Genomic DNA, 17,350 nt, shown 5'->3' with positions numbered 1-17,350 from the left:
AGAAAAACTGGGCTCAGCTGGCAGGTAGAGCTGAAAGGAGGTTTTTAGGTCCTAAAATTCCCAGCTGGATCAAGCTGTTGGTAAAGGTCAGAGTTCAGGCCAATCAGTCAGGCTATCGATGACTTTGAAATTTCATATCACAGCAGTGAGGAAGTATTTTTTTCTTCTGCTATTGTTATAATTATTTCTAAAATGAGGTTCCTATGACAACTGGCTTTCAGCAGAGCTTTCTGATTGGCCAAACACACTCTTCCTGGTTAGATTGGGTAGGACAGGAAGCCAGTGTGCTCTCCACCAAACACAGTGTGATTGGGAGGTCGACAGCCATTGCATCAGGAATGACCTCACAGGCTGTGTGACTACAAATGATGAATGATTGAAGCTGGTAGTGCTCTCTGCTTCCCGCCCCTGCCCGGCTTAGTGTGCTGCTTCACAGGATTTGATTTTTCAACAGCAGGGATGGTGACCTACAACCTCAGCAGGTACCGTATGCTCCAGGACCACTAAGGTGGTTCACCAGGGATCACGCTTCTGAAATTGAGAGCAGTAGTGGGGTGAATGGAAAGTGCAGCATGGTGTTTCCCCCTGTCAGCTCTCAGGGCAGGGCTGGGAGACGGTGCAGGAATGGAGAGCCAAGCCTTGGCTCCGTCTGGTTTGCAGCCCCAGACTGACTTCCTGGAACCAGTCCCCACAGCACGGACAAAGCTAAATGTTTCTCTTAACGAGAGCAACAGCAGGAAATCGAACCACCGACTGACCTGCGTGGGCTTGTAGAGTGGAAATCCAACTGGATTTCTGATAAGAAGTCAGAGAGCAATGCTTCTCTCAAGACCAGTGTATAAGGGTGCACCCTTATCATTTTAGCTCAGTTTTCAAGTCTCTCTCTCTCTCATATGAAATGATGATTTTTACTGTGTTCTACACTGGCACAGGCTAGCAGAGCGCATAGTCCTAAGAGTATGAGCAGGCATTTTAGTTTTTGCCCTAGGTATCTTTGGCTCTTTTATTTTCAACAGTTTGTATTTTTCATAGTTAGCACGCTGTTTGTGCTTCACTTTCCAGATCTCTACTAAATTATGATTCATTTTAAACTGAGACTTAAATTAAGGGAGTAGCATTTAGGTAGGAGGAACAGCCATGCTAAGTAGGAAATTTTGTTAAATTTCTTCATGACCACGAGGAAGAGGCGTCATGAATCTGCGACCTGGTTGCCTACCATGTGGATTCCTCTCCTCAGAATATAGCTGTAGTCATTGTGGAAATTAGGATTTAATTTGGGTCTTGGTCTTTTGGTTCTTTGATCCTTTTTTCTCCTGCTCCACAGTGGGCAGTGCAGAGATGTTCTTTTTTTTTTTTGAGTGGTATTTGTTAAGCACATACTGTGTGTCAAGCACTGTTGTAAGTGCTTAAGTGCTGAGGTAGATGTGCATTAATCAGGTTGGACACAGTCCCTACCCATCATAGGGCTAACAGTTCTTAATCCCCATTTTAAAGACAAAGTAACTGAGGCCAGAGAAGTGCAGTGACTTGCTCAAGGTCACACGGCAGACAAGTGGCAGAGCTGGGATTAGGACCCAGGTCCTCTTTCCACTAAGCCACACTGCTGCGTTTCCCTAGTGGTATGTTGGCTCATTCAATTGTGAACCTCCCTAAACCAGTAGGTAGCACCCCGTCCTACACCCTTGGAGTGTTTTGAAGGGTATTTAAAGTTGGCCACAGTGCTGGGCCTGCCTCAGACATGGAAGCATGGTGAGCTCCCAGGGAGACAACTTCCTTCCTCCGCCAAACAGGTGGAAGCCCCGAGAGGACTTTCCAGAAAGCCTGTATTTTTAGCATGAAATAAATCCTCTAAATTTGGCCTTCACATCTTCTATCTCTTACAGTTATTTTAGTTGCTATTTTTGTAAAGAGGAACCCGAAATCCCCCCAAAGCCATAACCTTCCCCTGGTTACCATGGATTTCACCCAGCGATGCTTTAATTTTAGGGCTGGCTTTTCCTATCAGACTCGGGGAATATTGGCCACGAGCCGAGCCAGCTCCAAGCTGCTGGTGCTGCTGGGGAGGACTGAGGGGGTCAGGCTTGCTGTTGTTGCTGCCACCGCCCACTCAGGGCCCCCTTTGCATGGGGTAAGGAAACAGTGAGTATGGGCTCAGCGTGCTGCTCTCAGTCTCACGGCAGTTCATTAAGAGAGCAGGAGTGGAGGGAGGGGTGAGGGGGGCGATGGAATTCTTCCTTTGAGGACTGAACACTTACAGGTAGTTTAGGAAAATTACAGGGAAGCAACATGGCCTAATGGAAAGAGTACAGGCCTGGGAATCAGAAGACCCGGTTTCTAATTCTGCCGCTAATCTCTGCCGCTTGTCGGCTGTGTGACCTTGAGCAGTTACGTCACATCTCTGTCAGTTCCCTCATTTGTAAAATGGAGTTCAAAACCTGTTCTTCCTCCTACCTTAGACTCTGAGCCCTGTAATTATATTGTATCTACCCCACCATTAAGTACAATACTTGGCACATAGTAAGTGCTTAATAAATACTAAAATTATTATTATTTCCACATGTCTCTTCTGTCCCTTCCTTTTTCACCTGGAAAGTTTTAGCTCATTTCAGGGAGGGAGATGCAGTTGTGTGATTTTTTTTTTTTCCAGTATCTTGGAGGCTCCTACAACTCAGAGACCCATTTGATCCTATTGGCACTGCCCTTGGAGCTGGTATTTCCTTTTGCAAGTTCTGCTGATCTTTGCTGCCTGTTTTTAAGTGCCTCCTGGGGTTGAGGAGACAGGAGGAAGAGAGGGGAGTAGACTTTCTCGGGGTGGGTAGGGGGTGGTCCACTGATGGCCCTCTCCAGTGCTAAGTAAGGAGACACACATGAGATAATATGTTACACACTGGGTCTGCTGCAGTCAGTCAATTGAATTTATTGAGCACTTACTGTGTGCAAAGCATGGTACTAAGTGCTTGGGAGATTACAGTATAACAATATAACAGACACATCCAGTGCTTAGTACAGTGCCTGGACATAGTAAGTGCTTGACAAATACCATTATTAGTGTTCCCTGCCCACAACAAGCTTACAGCCTAGAGGGGGAGACAGACATTAATATAAATGAATAAATTACAGATATGTATATAAGGGCTGCGGGGGGGGGAAATGAAAGAAGGGAGCAAGTCAGGGCAACACAGAAGGGAGTTGAAGAGAAAGAAAGGAGGGCTTAGGGAAGGCCTCTTGGAGGAGATGTGCCTGAAGTAAGGCTTTGAAAGGAGCAGAGAGTAATTACCTGTCGGATATGAAGAGGGAGGGCATTCCAGGCCAGAGGCAGGATGTGGGTGAGAGGTCAGCGTAAGATAGATGAGATCAAAGTACAATGAGAAGGTTGGCATTAGAAGAGCAATATGTGCAGGCTGGGTTGTAGCAGGGAGAGTAGCAAGGTGAGGTAGGAAGCAGTAAGGTGATTGAGTGCTTTAAAGCCAGTGGTGAGGAGTTTCTATTTGAGTAGGAGGTAGATGGGTAACCACTAGAAGTTCTTGAGGAGTGCGGAAACACAGGCTGAACATTTTCGTAGATGCGGTGATGTCACCTGGGCCTTTTGTGGATGTGTTCCTGGAGCTGCCTGATCCTAGAGTTTCTCTGAAAGTCCCTTGTGCTTCTTCTGCCACCCTTGCTCTGGAAGTCTTTGTGTTCCCTTTCCAGGTCCCTCTTACTATACGCACCTCTTCTGAGACATGGAATTCGGCCACTGGGGATGTGGCAGAGGGAGGCTGAGCTGAAAAATAAAAATGCTGGACAAAAAGGCATCTGGTGCCACATCTATCATTCATTCAATGATATTGAGTGCTTACTGTGCACAGAGCACTGTACTAAGTGCTTGGAAAATACAATTTGGTAACAGAAACAATCCCTACCCAACAACGGTCTTACAGTCTGAGTTGGCCAGGGGGTTCAGAGCAGCTGTAAATGGACTATATGTTCTAAAACCGGATGACTGGTCACAATAGGACTCAGGGTAGGAGAGGAAGGGCTCTTTAGTTGTGAGCCCTTTGTTAAGGGACAGCTGCTTACAAAGGTTTTTTGTGGGGTTTTTTAATGGTATTTAAGTGCTTACTATGTTGCAGGCACAGTAGTAAGCGCTGTGGTAGCTACAAGCTAATCAGAGTGGATGCAGTCCCTGTCCCACGTGGGGCTTGTGGTCTTAATTCCCATTTTACACATGAGGGAACTGAGGCCCAGAGAAGTTAAGTAACTTGCCCAAGGTCACACAGCAGACAAGTGGTAGAGCTGGAATTAGAACCCAGGTCCTTCTGACTCCCTGCCCGTGCTCTATCCACTGGGCCCAGGCTCTCACTCCAACTGTTTCTGAGGACTAAAGGCTGCAGCTTGAGGCCTGCTTCCTCCCTAAATCAAAGCCAAGTAAAGGGCTAAGACTCCCCAGAGCAGATCCTGGGCGTGGAGTGAAGTGAACCCTCCTGCGTTCTCGATCCTGGTTTTGCCATCTCTACCTTCTCAACCTTTTGTTCAGGGAGAGCAAGCTGGTTTATCACAGAAGCTGAAGGGAATTTTACTTTTCCTGTTTCTACTAGAGTAACATCTTAGGACCCTTTAAAATTCCGGCATTGTAATGGAAATGATTCTGGATCCAGATAACCCATGGCACCCTTCTGCATGCTTTGTGTTCATTGTAGAGGAGGTGAAATTTAAATCAGCTGCTCATTAGCTGCTCCGGGAGAAAATGTTAGTTCTAAGCAAGTGTGTAGATTATCTGAGTTAGTGCTCTGTCCCTAATGTGTTGATCTTTGAGAGATGGTTGTTTTTGACCCAAGATAGGCCTTGTTAAGGAATTGAGCAGAGAAGCTTCATTCCAGCCTCAGGCTGTGGCCTTCTCTGCCACTGGAGATATTAGCTGAGTCCTGGAATACACAAATGGGACTAACTTCTTTTTTTCTGGCTTTTACCCTGGAGCATGCCTGTCTCGTCCCCAGAGTTAGGCCCCAGGCCAAGACCTTCACACTGACAGCTTTGGCTGAGAGCCTGGCCTTTTCCTTTGCTGAGGGAATGGAAACCTGACTAATTAGAGTGTCCGAGTAAGTCTAAGGTGTAGACTAAATAGCCTCTGAAAACCCTTGCAAACAAGGTCTGCTGGTTCTAATTGTTTACAACTAAATAATCTGTTCAAAATTCACTTCCTGTCATTCGTGAAAGGGAGCCTTTCTCTTGTGTATTGGAAGCAGATCCTGGTCATAGTCTTCCTGTGTGGTCACTTTCCAGTGGTTCAGTCAATCACTGGTATTGAGTGCTTACTATGTGCAGTGCACTGTACTAAGCACTTGGAAAAGTACAATGCAACAGAATTAGTGGGCACATTCCCTGCCCTTCAGTCCTGATCTCTCTCCCTCTCTGCAGTCTCACATTTCCTCTTGCCTTCAAGACATCTCTGTTTGAGTGTCCTCCCATCACCTCAAGCTTAACATGTCCAAAACAAAACTCCTTATCTTCCTACCCAAACACTGTCCTCCCCCTGACTTTCCCATCACGGCACCACCATCCTTCCTGTCTCCCAAGCCCACAACCTTGCTGTTACCCTTAACTCCTCTCTCTCATTCAACTCACATTTTCAATCCATCACTATATCCTGTCAGTCCAACCTTCACAACGTCGCTAAAATTCACTGTTTCCTCTCCATCCAAACTGCTACCACATTGAAACAGTCACCCATCCCATCCCGCCTGGATTACTGCATCAGCCTCCTTGCTGACCTCCCAGCCTCCTGTCTCTTCCCACTCCAGTCCATTTCCAGTTCACACTCCACAGTTCAGTCTGCACTCCAGTTCACACTCCACAGTTCCCACTCCAGTTCACTCTGCTGCCCAGATCATTTTTGTGCAAAAACATTCACAACATGTCACCCCACTCCTGAGGAAACTCCAGTGGTTGCCCATCCACCTCTGCATCAAAAAAAATTCCTAACCATAGGCTTTAAAGCACTCAATCACCTTACCCCATCCTATCTCACCTCACTACTCTTCTACTACAACCCAGCCTGCACACTTCGCTCATCTAATGCTAACCTTCTCACTGTGCCTTGATCTCATCTATCTCGCTGCTGACTCCTTGCTCATGTCCTGTCTCTGGCCTGCAACGCCCTCCCTCCTCAATTCTAACTGACAGTTATTCTCCCCCCAATCAAAGCTGTATTGAAGTCACATATCCAAGAGGCCTTCCCTGACTAAGCTCCCCTTTCCTCTTTTGGCACTCGTTTCTGTGTCTCTCTGACTTGCTCTATTTGTTCTTCCCCCCTCTCAGCCCCACAACACTTATGTACATATCTATAATTTACTTATATTGATGTTTTTCTCCACCCCCACCTAGACTGTAAGCTCGTTGCGGGCAGGGAATGTCTGTTTATTTTTGTATCATACTCTTCCAAGTGCTTAATACAATGCTCTGCATACAGTAAGTGCTCTGTAAGTATGGTTGAATGAATGAACATGCTTTCAATCTAGAGTCTCTACCTGTTTAGTGTGCTTAGATGTACACTAGGTGAGATGTAGCTGAGAGATAATGGTCTCCTAGAGTTTAATGGGTTGGCTCGAGGTAGGGAAATAAAAAAGAGTTTGTGCAGAGTTGTTGTGTTCATTTTAGTTCAAACCCACTGAATTTCTTGGCCCAGAAATCGTACTTAGAGAAGGAAAATGGGCTACGGAGAGTTTTTCTGTCCAGTTTAAACTAGAAGGCCCATCCAGTTAAGGACCTGAGTTCTAATCCCAGTTCTGCCACTTGTCTCCTCTGTGACCTTGGGCAAGTCACTTCACTTCTCTGTGCCTCAGTTCCCTCATCTGTAAAATGTGGATGAAGTCTGTGAGCCTTATGTGGGACATGGACTGTGTCTGACCTGATTACCTTGTTATCTTCCCCAGTGATTGGTATAGTGCCTGGCACATATTAAGCACTTAAAAAATACTATTAAAGAAAGAGGAAGAAGAAGAAGAAAAAAGAACTGCCTGCTGGCCCACCAAAGTGGGAAGCAGCATGGCCTAATGGAAAGAGCACAGGCATGGGAACCGGAGGACCTGGGTTCTAATCCCAGCTCTGCCACTTGCCTGCTCTGTGACCTTGGGCAAGTCACTTAACTTCTCTGTGCCTGTTTCCTCAGCCGCAACATGCGGATTGAATACCTGGTCTCCCTTTTACTTAGACTGTGAGCCCCATGTGGGGCAGGGACTGTATTCGGTTTGATTAAGTTTTATCTCCTAAATGCGTAGAACAGTGCTGGACACACAGTGCTAGACAAGGGAACTGGGAATAAAAAAGCCTTGGAAACTAAATTCTTTCTGCTTCCCAAAGGTTTCCGTTTCCCTCCTTGCAGATAGCACAAAGAGAGCTCATTTCTTCTTTTTCCAGTCTGCACCATCTGGCGGAAAGGAGAAAAACAGGGAATTGGCCTCATGGGTGTTAGTCCAGTCTCTTTCCTCTTCCACTTTATTGATTGAAGCAGCATGGCCTAGTGGATAGAGCACGGACCTGGCAGTCAGAAGGACTTGAGTTCTGATCCTGGCTCCGCCACTTGCCTGCTTTGTGACCTTGGGCAAATCACTTCACTTCTCTGGGCCTCAGTTACCTCCTCTGTAAAATGGGAGTTAAGGCTGTGAGCCCCTTGTGGGACAAGGACTATGTCTAATCTGATGATCTTGTTTCTACCCCAGTGCTTAGAACAGTGCTTGACACATGATAAGCACTTAACAAATATTATTATTATTATTATTGATTCATTTATTCAGTCATTTATTGAGTGCTTACTGTGTGCAAAGCACTGTGCTAAGTGCTTGGGAGAGTACAATATAACAATAAACAGACACATTCCTGCCTATAATGAGCTTATTAATAATAATAATGGCATTTGTTAAGCACATACTATGTTCAAAGCACTGTTCTAAGCACTGGGGGGGGAATACAAGGTAATCAGGTTGTCCTACGTGGGGCTCACAATCTTAATCCCCATTTTACAGATGAGGGAACAGAGGCTCAGAGAAGTTGTGACTTGCCCAATGTCACACAGCAGACATGTGGCGGAGCTGGGATTCGAAGCCATGACCTCTGACTTCAAAGCCCGGGCTCTTTCCACTGATAAACTCTTTAAGCATTTCTTTTTCCTCTGCCCTCTAGATTCGGTAGGCATACAGCTTAGGCCATTTTACATATTAACTTCCCTGTTGCAGTGTCTTTCCACTGACTTGGGTGAAGGGGTTGGGGGGAGATTCAATTGTATTTCAATCGTATTTATTGAGCGCTTACTGTGTGCAGAGCACTGTACTAAGCGTTTGGGAAGTACAAGTTTACAACATATAGAGACGGTCCCTGCCCAACAGCGGGCTCTCAGTCTAGAAGATGTCTAGATGAGATGGTCTAACTGCATTGATTCCATATCCAGTACTGCTCCAAGAGGCGTCACTCTATTTTTCTTTCTCCCCTTCTGCTGTAGAATAATGCGCCCAGATGATGCCAACATCGCAGGGAATGTCCATGGAGGGACCATTTTGAAAATGATTGAAGAGGCCGGGGCTATCATCAGTACCCGGCACTGTAACAGCCACAAAGGAGTAAGTACCAAAGGGATAATCCATCTCTAGCTTCTGGATGGGACTACATGGAAAAGCACCAGGATTCCTGATTTGTCCTTTCTATATGTGACACCCTCCCCCCAATGAAGCTTGTTGTGTGTGTGGCGGGAGTGTGTCTGCTATATTGTTATACTGTACTCTCCCAAACAGTGCCGTGTTCTGCTCACAGTAAGCACTCAATAAATATGATTGAATGACTGAAATTATTTTGCTGGCTGTACTTATCATCTTAATAATAATAATAATAATAATATTATTGAGCACTTATTATGTGTCAGGCACTTTTCTAAGCACTGGGATAGATACAAGATCATCAGGTTGGACATAGTCTCTGTCCCACATGGGGCTCATGGTCTTAATCCCCATTTAACAGATGCGGTAACTGAGGCCCAGAGAAGTGAAGTGACTTGCATAAGGTCACACAGCAGACAAGTGGCAGAGCCAGGATTAGAACCCAGGTCATCTGACTCCCACACCCGTGCTGTTTCCACTAAGTCAAACTGTTTCTCCTCTGTGGGCCAAATTTTCTTGCCATGCTCAGTGGCCTGGGCCCCGTCAAAGAGGCCCTGGGACATCATTTTTACAGAAGGCATTGTGCTCAAAAGCTAAAGAATCCCATTTTCAGAGTGCTTTCTCTTTTCAGAGTGCTTTCTCTTTTTATGTATGAATAATTACCCACCTCTCCTTAAACGAGTACCTGGTTACTATGCAGGTAAGGATAACATTAATAAAGCCCTTTCTGCTTTCATGGAGGGATGGTAGCGGGAGATGTGGGTATCTGGAGTCGGTTCTGTGGTCTCTGACTCTCTGGATTTCTGAGCCATCCTCTTTGGCAGCCTCGATTGGACTTTATGTACTGTAAAATCCCAAGTCTCAGTCGCTTCCTTGCCTCTGCAGCTGCCACCTTGTGGGGAAGACTGGGAGTCCCATATCTGTTTGTGAGAAAGTGGCTCCTAAGTCTATTGCCTTTCTCTTGTGGGAATAGAGTTGAAGATTAGACTTTAGACAAAATGTCCGAAAATCTGCATTTTCACAGATGAGCTAAGTAGTCTTTTTCCTGTCCAAGTAATGGGAGACTTGGGAAAGTCCTTGACTCCTAGATTTTAAGTCTTTGAAAGGTCATTTACCAGAAAGAAAGGCAGGAACATCAGTGACTGTGATCATCTGCTGTTTCTCAGTTGTGCCCTGTGTCACTGCTAGGCAGGGCTATAGGTGAGACCAATTCCCTCTGCTGGTCTACCCCTTTAGATTGTGCCTACCATGGAACAGCAGGGCCTAATAGAAAGAGCAGAGGCTTAGGAGTCAGAGGACCTGGGTCTTAACGCTGGCTCTGCCGTTTGCCTGCTGCATGGCTTTGGATGTCTCGTAATTCTTTGTGCCTTAGTTTCTTCAAATGCAAACTGGGGATTCAATACCTGTTCTTCATCCTACTTAGATTGTGAACCCCATATTGGACTGGGACTGTGTCTGACTTAGTATATGTACCCCAGCACTTATTAGTGTCAGTGCTTGGTACATTGTATATTGGCCTCCCTGCTTCCAGTCTCTCCCCACTCCAGTCCTTACTTCACACTGATGCCAGGATCATTTTTGTAATAAACCACCATTTCACATCTCCCCACTCCTCAAAACCCTCTAATGGTTTACCATCTACCTCCGTGTCAAACAGAAACTCCTTACCATCAGCTTTAAAATTCTCAATCTGCTTGCTCCCTCGTATCTTATCTCGCTGATTTTCTGCAGCAAAACCTGCACGCTTCGCCCCTCCAACACCAACCTATTCATTGTTCCTCAATTCGTCTATCTCACTGCCAGCCTCCTGCCCACATCCTGCCTCTGGCATGGAACTCCCTCCCTTTCATATGTGACAAACTATCCTCTCCCCACCTTCAAAGCCTTAGTAAAATAACATCTCCTCTAAGAGGCCTTCCTTCACTAAGCCTCATTCCCTATCTTCTTCTCCCTTCTGCATCATATTTATCTTTGGATCTGTGCCCTTTAAGAATTTGATATTCACCCCATCCTCAGCCCCACAGTACTCATGTGCATATTGGTAATTTATTTTAATGTCTGTCTCTCCCTCTAGACTGTACGTTCCTGCTGGGCAGGGAACATGTCTACCAACTCTGCTGTCTTGTACTTTATCAAATGTTCAGTGCAGTGCTCTGTGCACAGTAAGCACTCAGTAAATACCATTGACAGAGTGATAGGCAGTGCTTAACAAATACCACAATTATTCTAAGGAATTGCTTTTTGTAGCGTACTGACTCAGGCTTGTGAGCTGGTTCGGAGTCTGTTAACTTTTGGTTACATTCTGTATCTGCATGTCTGCTACAAACAGGAGAGTTTTTACTGTCAGTGTGAGTCTGAATCAAAACATTGAATGGCTTTGTGAAATCATCTTGTCATAGATAAGATCCTATAACAACGCTTTTTTTGGGAATCCCCATCCTTAAAATAAGAAACTTCTGTCATGGGGGCAGTGGAGAAATTGTTTTTTTCCATTCTAACTGTAGAGACACTTGTGAAAGATTTCCTAAGTAAGATAAGCAACTTCCTTCCTCAGAGAGAGCATAAACAAACACAACCATTCCAGTCCATATTTCACTCTGCCTGCCTGGATCATTTTTCTGTGAACTGTGTAGTTCAGTCGTTTCCCTATTCTTCAAGAACCTCCAATGGTTGACCAACCACCTTATTGAAGAGAAACGCCTTTCAATCAATCAGTTGTATTTGTTGCATTTTTTGTGTGCAGAACACTGCACTAAGCTCTTGGGAGACTACAATATAATAGGGTGGTAGACACATTCTCTATCCACAGCCAGTTTACAGTCTAAAAGGGGGAGACAGACATTAATATAAATAAATTACCAATAGGTACATAAATACTGTGGGGCCAAGGGTGAGGTGAATAAGGGGTACAAATCCAGGTGCAAGAGCAATGCAGAAGGGAGTGGGAAAAGAGGAAATGAGGGCTTAGTTGGAGTAGGCCTCGGAGAAGTGCTTTCAATAAGACTTTGAAGATAGGGAGGGTGATGGTCTGTCGGGTATGAAAGGGGAGGGAGTTCCAGACTCGAGGAAGGACATGGGTGAGGGGTCGATGGTGAGATAGATGAGATCCAGGTACATTGAGTATGTTGGCATTAGAGAAGTGAAGTGTATGGGCTGGATTGTAGTAGGAAATCAGAAAGATAAGGTAAGAGGGAGTAAGGTGATTAAGTGCTTCAAAGCCATTGGTAAGGAGTTTCGTTTGTGGAGGTCAATGGGCAACCACTGGAGGGTCGTGAAGAGTGGGGAAACGTGGACTGAATGTTCTTGTGTAAAAATGATCCAGGCAGCAGAGTGAAGTGTAGACTGAAGTGGGGAGAGACGAGAGGCAGGGAGGTCAGCAAGGAAGTCAGCAAGGTCATTCATTCATTCATTCATTCAATTGTATTTATTGAGTGCTTACTGTGTGCAGAGCACTGTGCTAAGCGCTTGGGAAGTACAAGTTGGCAACATATAGAGACGGTCCCTACCCAACAGTGGGCTCACAGTCTAGAGGGGGGAGACAGAGAACAAAACAAAACATATTAACAGAATAAAATAAATAGAATAAACATGTACAAGTAAAATAAATAGAGTAATAAATATGTACAAACATATATACATATATACAGGTGCTGTGGGGAAGGGAAGGAGGTAAGGTGTGGGGGAGGAGAGGGAGAGGAAGGAGGGGGCTCAGTCTGGAAAGGCCTCCTGGAGGAGGTGAGCTCTCAGTAGGGCCTTGAAGGGAGGAAGAGAGCTATCTTGGCGGATGTGGGGAGGGAGGGCATTCCAGGCCAGGGGGATGACTTGGGCCAGGGGTCGACGGCGGGACAGGCGAGAATGAGGCACGGTGAGGAGATTAGCGACAGAGAAGCGGAGGGTGCGGGCTGGGCTGTAGAAGGAGAGAAGGGAGGTGAGGTAGGAGGGGGCGAGGTGATGGAGAGCCTTGAAGCCGAGGGTGAGGAGTTTCTGCCTGATTGAGGTCAGCGGAATCAAGGTGGAATAGGATAAGTGCTTGGATTAATGGGGTAGCAGTTTGGGTAAAGAAGAAAGGGAGATTTTAGCAGTAAAGCACTCAATCATCTTACTCCTTCCTATCTTACCTTTCTGACTTCCTCCTACAACCCAGTATGCTCACTTCACCTCTCTAATAACAACCTATTCACTGTACCTCGATCTTGTCTATTTTGCTTTCAACCCCTCACCCACCTCCTGCCTCTAGCCTGGAATTCACTCCCCCTTCATATCTAACAGACTATCACTTTCCCCATATTCAAAGCCTTATTAAAATCGCATCTCAAAGAGGTCTCCCCTGACTAAACCCTCATTTTTTCTACTACTTCTGTGTCATCCTTACACTTGAATTTGTTTTGTTTTGTTGTCTGTCTCCCCCTTCTAGATTGTGAGCCCATTGTTGGGTAGGGACCGTCTCTATATGTTGCCGATTTGTACTTCCCAAGTGCTTAGTACAGTGCTCTGCGCAGAGTAAGTGCTCAATAAATACGATTGAATGATTGAATGAATTTGTACCCTTTAAGCATCCCACCCTCAGCTCCTCAGCATTTATGTACATACGGATGTTTTATTTATATTCATCTCTTTCCATCTAGACTGTAAGCTCCTTGTGGGCAGGGAACATGTCTACCAACTCTGTTATATTGTACCCTCTCAAGTGCTTGGTACAGTGCTCTGCACACAGTAAGCACTCAATAAAAATGATTGATTTATTTTTTTCTCTTCCTTGCTGCTTCCCAATGCCTCCCATTGCCATTACAATCAATGAATAAGGCTTTGAAGGTGAGGAGAGTGAGGCAGATATAAAGAGGAAGGGCATTCCAGGCCAGAGGCAAGATGCAGATGAGAGGTCAGTGGCAAGATTGAGGTACAGTGAGTTGGATGACATTAGAGGAGTGAAGTGTGTGGGCTGGATTGTAGTAGGAAATCAGGGAGGTAAGAGAGGAGGGGACAAGCTGATTGAGTGGTTTAAAGTCCATGGTTAGGGAGGTTTTTGTAGATGTGGATGGGCAGCCACTGTATGTTCTTGAGGAGTGGGGAAACATGGACTGAACAGTTTTGTAGAAAAGTGATCCAGGCAGCAGAATGAAGTGTGGTTTGGAGTGGGAAGAGACAGGAGGCAGGGAGGCCAGAAAAGAGGCTGTTGCAGTAATCAAGGTGAAATAGGATAAATGCTTAAGATTAACGTGGTAGCATTTTAGATGGAGAGGAAAAGGCAGAAATCAGTGATGTTGTGAAGGTAGAATTGACAGGATTTGGTGACAATGAATATGTGGGTAGAATGAGAGAGATGAATCGAAGATAATGGGCTTGTGAAATGGGGAATGTTGGTGCTGTCTACAGTGATGGGAAAGTCAGGGGAGGACAGGGTTTGAGTGGGAAGATGAGTTCTGTTTTGAACATATTAAGTTTGTTGGTGGGATATCCAAGTAAAGATGTCCTGAAGGCAGGAGGAAATATGAGACTGCAGAGGAGAGACATTGGTGCTGGGATGAAGATTTGGGAATCATTCTCAGGGTAGTTGAGGCCATGGGAGAGAATGAGTTCTCCAAAGGAGTGGGTGCAGATGGAGAATAGAAGGGGACCCAGAAATGAGCCTTGAGGAGACTGAGAATGAGTGGCTAGAGAGATATGAGTCATGGGTTCTAATCTCGGCTCCACCACTTGTCAGCTGTGTGACTTCGGGTAAGTCACTTCACTTCTCTGTGCCTGTTACCTCATCTGTAAAATGGGGGTTAAGACTGTGAGCCCCATGTGGAACAAGCTAATTACCTTGTATCCCCCCCAGCGTTTAGAGCAGTGCTTTTCTCATAGTAAGTGCTTAACAAATGCCATCATTATTATTATTATATGAGGAGAACCAGGAGAGGATGGTGTCAGTGAAGCCAAGGTTGGATAAAGTTTCCTGGAGAAGGGTTGGTCCAAAATGTCGAAGTCGGCTGAGAGGTCGAGGAGGATTAGGATGGAATAGAGGTTGTTGGATTTGGCAAGAAGGAGATCATTGGTGACATCATCGTCATCAATCGTATTTATTGAGCGCTTACTGTGTGCAGAGCACTGTACTAAGCGCTTGGGAAGTACAAGTTGGCAACACATAGAGACAGTCCCTACTCAACAGTGGGCTCACAGTCTAAAAGGGGGAGACGGAGAACAAAACCAAACATACTAACCAAATGAAATAAATAGAATAGATATGTACAAGTAAAATAAATAGAGTAATAAATCTGTACAAACATATATACAGGTGCTGTGGGGAAGGGAAGGTAAGATGGGAGGGGGGGGAGTCCCCCGCAGCCTCCTCCCTCCCCTCCCGGATGGTCGGCCGTGACCCCAGAGCCACCATGTTAGAGAACAATTTCTGCTGAGTGAAGGGGGCAGGAGCCATATTGGAGGGGGTCAAGGAAAGAACTGGAGAAGAAGTGGAGGCAGTGGGTGTAGACAACTTGCTCATGGAGTTTGGAGAGGAATGGTAGGACAGAGAGTGAAAACTGGAGGGAATCATGGGGTCAAGGGAGGGTTTTTTTAGGATAGGAGAGATAGGAACATGTTTGAAAGCAATGGGGAAGAAGCCATTGTATAGTGAACAGTTGAGGATGGGGGTCAAGGAGGGAAGAAGGGATGGCGCAAGCATCTGCTCTGTCCCCACTCTATCTTTCATCTGTTCTGGGCCATTATTTATCTTCCAGGTCTCTCTCAAATTAGCTGGAGGTACTGGATCTGTTTCCTTAGATGCAGTTCTCTCTGCTGAATCTGGGCTCATGGGCTCTTAGCTCTGGGATCTCTTGGCTTGGCCCAGGGGTCCTTTAGCTCTTAAGATTCTCTCTTGCTCCTGAGCTATGATTCCCCCAATTTACAAGTCAGCATTTTCCATTTCTTACTGCAACCACCTCTGATGGGATTGACACTAAATCTCCCTCAGTGCAACCAGATAATATTTCTGAAACTGTGCCCTACACTGATACCATTGTCTAAGGAAAGGTTCCCAAATGTCATTGTGGAAGTGCTCAAAACATAGGGTAATAATAGTAATAATGATGACATTTATTAAGTGCTTACTATGTGCAAAGCACTGTTTGAAGCGCTGGGGAGGTTACAAAGTGATCAGGTTGTCCCTCCGTGGGGATCACAGTCTTAATCCCCATTTGACAGATGAGGGAACTGAGGCCCAGAGAAGTTAAATGACTTGCCCAAAGTCACACAGCTGACAATTGGCAGAGCCAGGATTTGAACCCATGACCTCTGACTCCAAAGCCTATGCTCTTCCCACTGAGCCATGCTGCTTCAGGGTACCGATTGGCACCAGCATAAAGAAATTCACCTTTCATAAAGCATCAGTGATTATAGCATATCTTGAAAGTCCCACTTCCTGTCTCTTTTCATCCAGCATCTACATTTATAAGTATTTTTCAATATGTGCTAAGCCACAAATATAATAAAGTCTGTGGACCATATAAAATACCATGACATCTGGCATTTGGCCTCAGTCAGAAGGACTTCAGAATCCCTTTGCTAAGGGTATTGACAGCTCACTAACAAAGTCCTCATGTAGGTCAGTTGCCTAATAACCAAATATTTGCCCTTTCCAAGATGAATGGTAATTTGCTAATTAAATATTTGCTTCTTTCAAGTTGGCTGGTAATTTGCTAGTCTCTGTAAAATGTAGATTCTAGGTGGATTTCTGTATTAAGTGTTTTTCTCAGCTTTTACCTTGAAAATAGTGTCTGTTATTGAAAGGCTTTAGTAGATGAAAACCAAACTCCTCCCAGATTTCCATTCTTCCCCAGCTTCTCTTTCCCCAAAAATCTCTTTTGGAAAAGAACCAAGGAGACAGACAGACACACTCTCTGTCTGTCTGTCTGTCTGTCTGCCTGTCTCTCTCTCTTTTTTCTATTTCTCTCTCCCTTCGATCTCTTTTTCCCTCTCCTCTATTTCAGGGATTCTGTGAACTAGGGCAGTCTCCGGAAGATTAAGGTCTGCATTATTTAGTCCTTTCTCTTTTTTTGGCTAAGAGCACACGTGTCCCATCCATTGTTTTATCTTCTCAGATTCCATTAGATGGTGCTATTGGCTTGTCACTTGGCTTGCATAAGAGCAATTTCCAAGGGCAAAAAGGGAAACAAACTCTTCTCCCTCTCGGTAAATCCCAAACACTTTTTTAATGTAACTCACGAGCATCTCATCTCTGAGAAAAGTTCCACTACTACTTATGCAGTCTCCCAAGTGAAGAGCATAACACTGAGATTTCCTTTTTCCTTTTTTTTTTAATGGAAATTCTACTTTGATGTTGGAGTACAGGACTGCTGTTCACTAGGAAACCTGAGGCTGCCTATAAAAGAGTGCCTGGAGTGCCTCTCTGTGGATATAGTGATGGTTATGCCATAGGAGTCAAGTTTGGGAAGCAGCAATAACGGTTGAAAGGCAGTTGGTGAATTTAAAAATTGTCAAGGGAGGCAAGCAGAGCAAAGCTTAATGGATAGAGGATGGGCCTGGGTTCTAATCCTGCCTCTGCCACTTAATTTCCTGTAGATTTGGGGCAAATCACAATTTCTTTGCCTCAGTTACCTCATCTGTAAAATGGGGATTAAAACTGTGAGCCATGAACTGTGTTCAAACTGATTAGCTTGTGTCTACCCTAGCACTTCGTACACTGCCTGGTACATTGTAATTGCTTAACAAATAGCACCTGCCCACCCCCA

General features: G+C 45.2%; 1 protein-coding gene across 2 annotated transcripts in view; it reads left to right on the top strand.

Annotated features, from left to right (window-relative positions):
* The first annotated feature begins 326 nt into the window (after window positions 1-326).
* Window positions 327-17,350, top strand: part of ACOT7 (acyl-CoA thioesterase 7) — a 159,825-nt gene continuing 142,801 nt past the window's right edge. For both annotated transcript variants that reach the window (XM_038746445.1, XM_038746444.1), the window contains exons 1-2: window positions 327-482; window positions 8,474-8,591. In XM_038746445.1, the coding sequence (XP_038602373.1) occupies window positions 373-482; window positions 8,474-8,591 (228 nt within the window). In that variant the 5' untranslated portion in view covers window positions 327-372. The remainder of the gene's footprint in view (window positions 483-8,473; window positions 8,592-17,350) is intronic.

The sequence above is a fragment of the Tachyglossus aculeatus genome, chromosome 5 (genome assembly GCF_015852505.1).
Source record: "Tachyglossus aculeatus isolate mTacAcu1 chromosome 5, mTacAcu1.pri, whole genome shotgun sequence".
NCBI lineage: Eukaryota > Metazoa > Chordata > Mammalia > Monotremata > Tachyglossidae > Tachyglossus > Tachyglossus aculeatus.
Note: the sequence above shows the minus strand (reverse complement) of the source record. Positions and strands in the feature narration are given on the sequence as shown.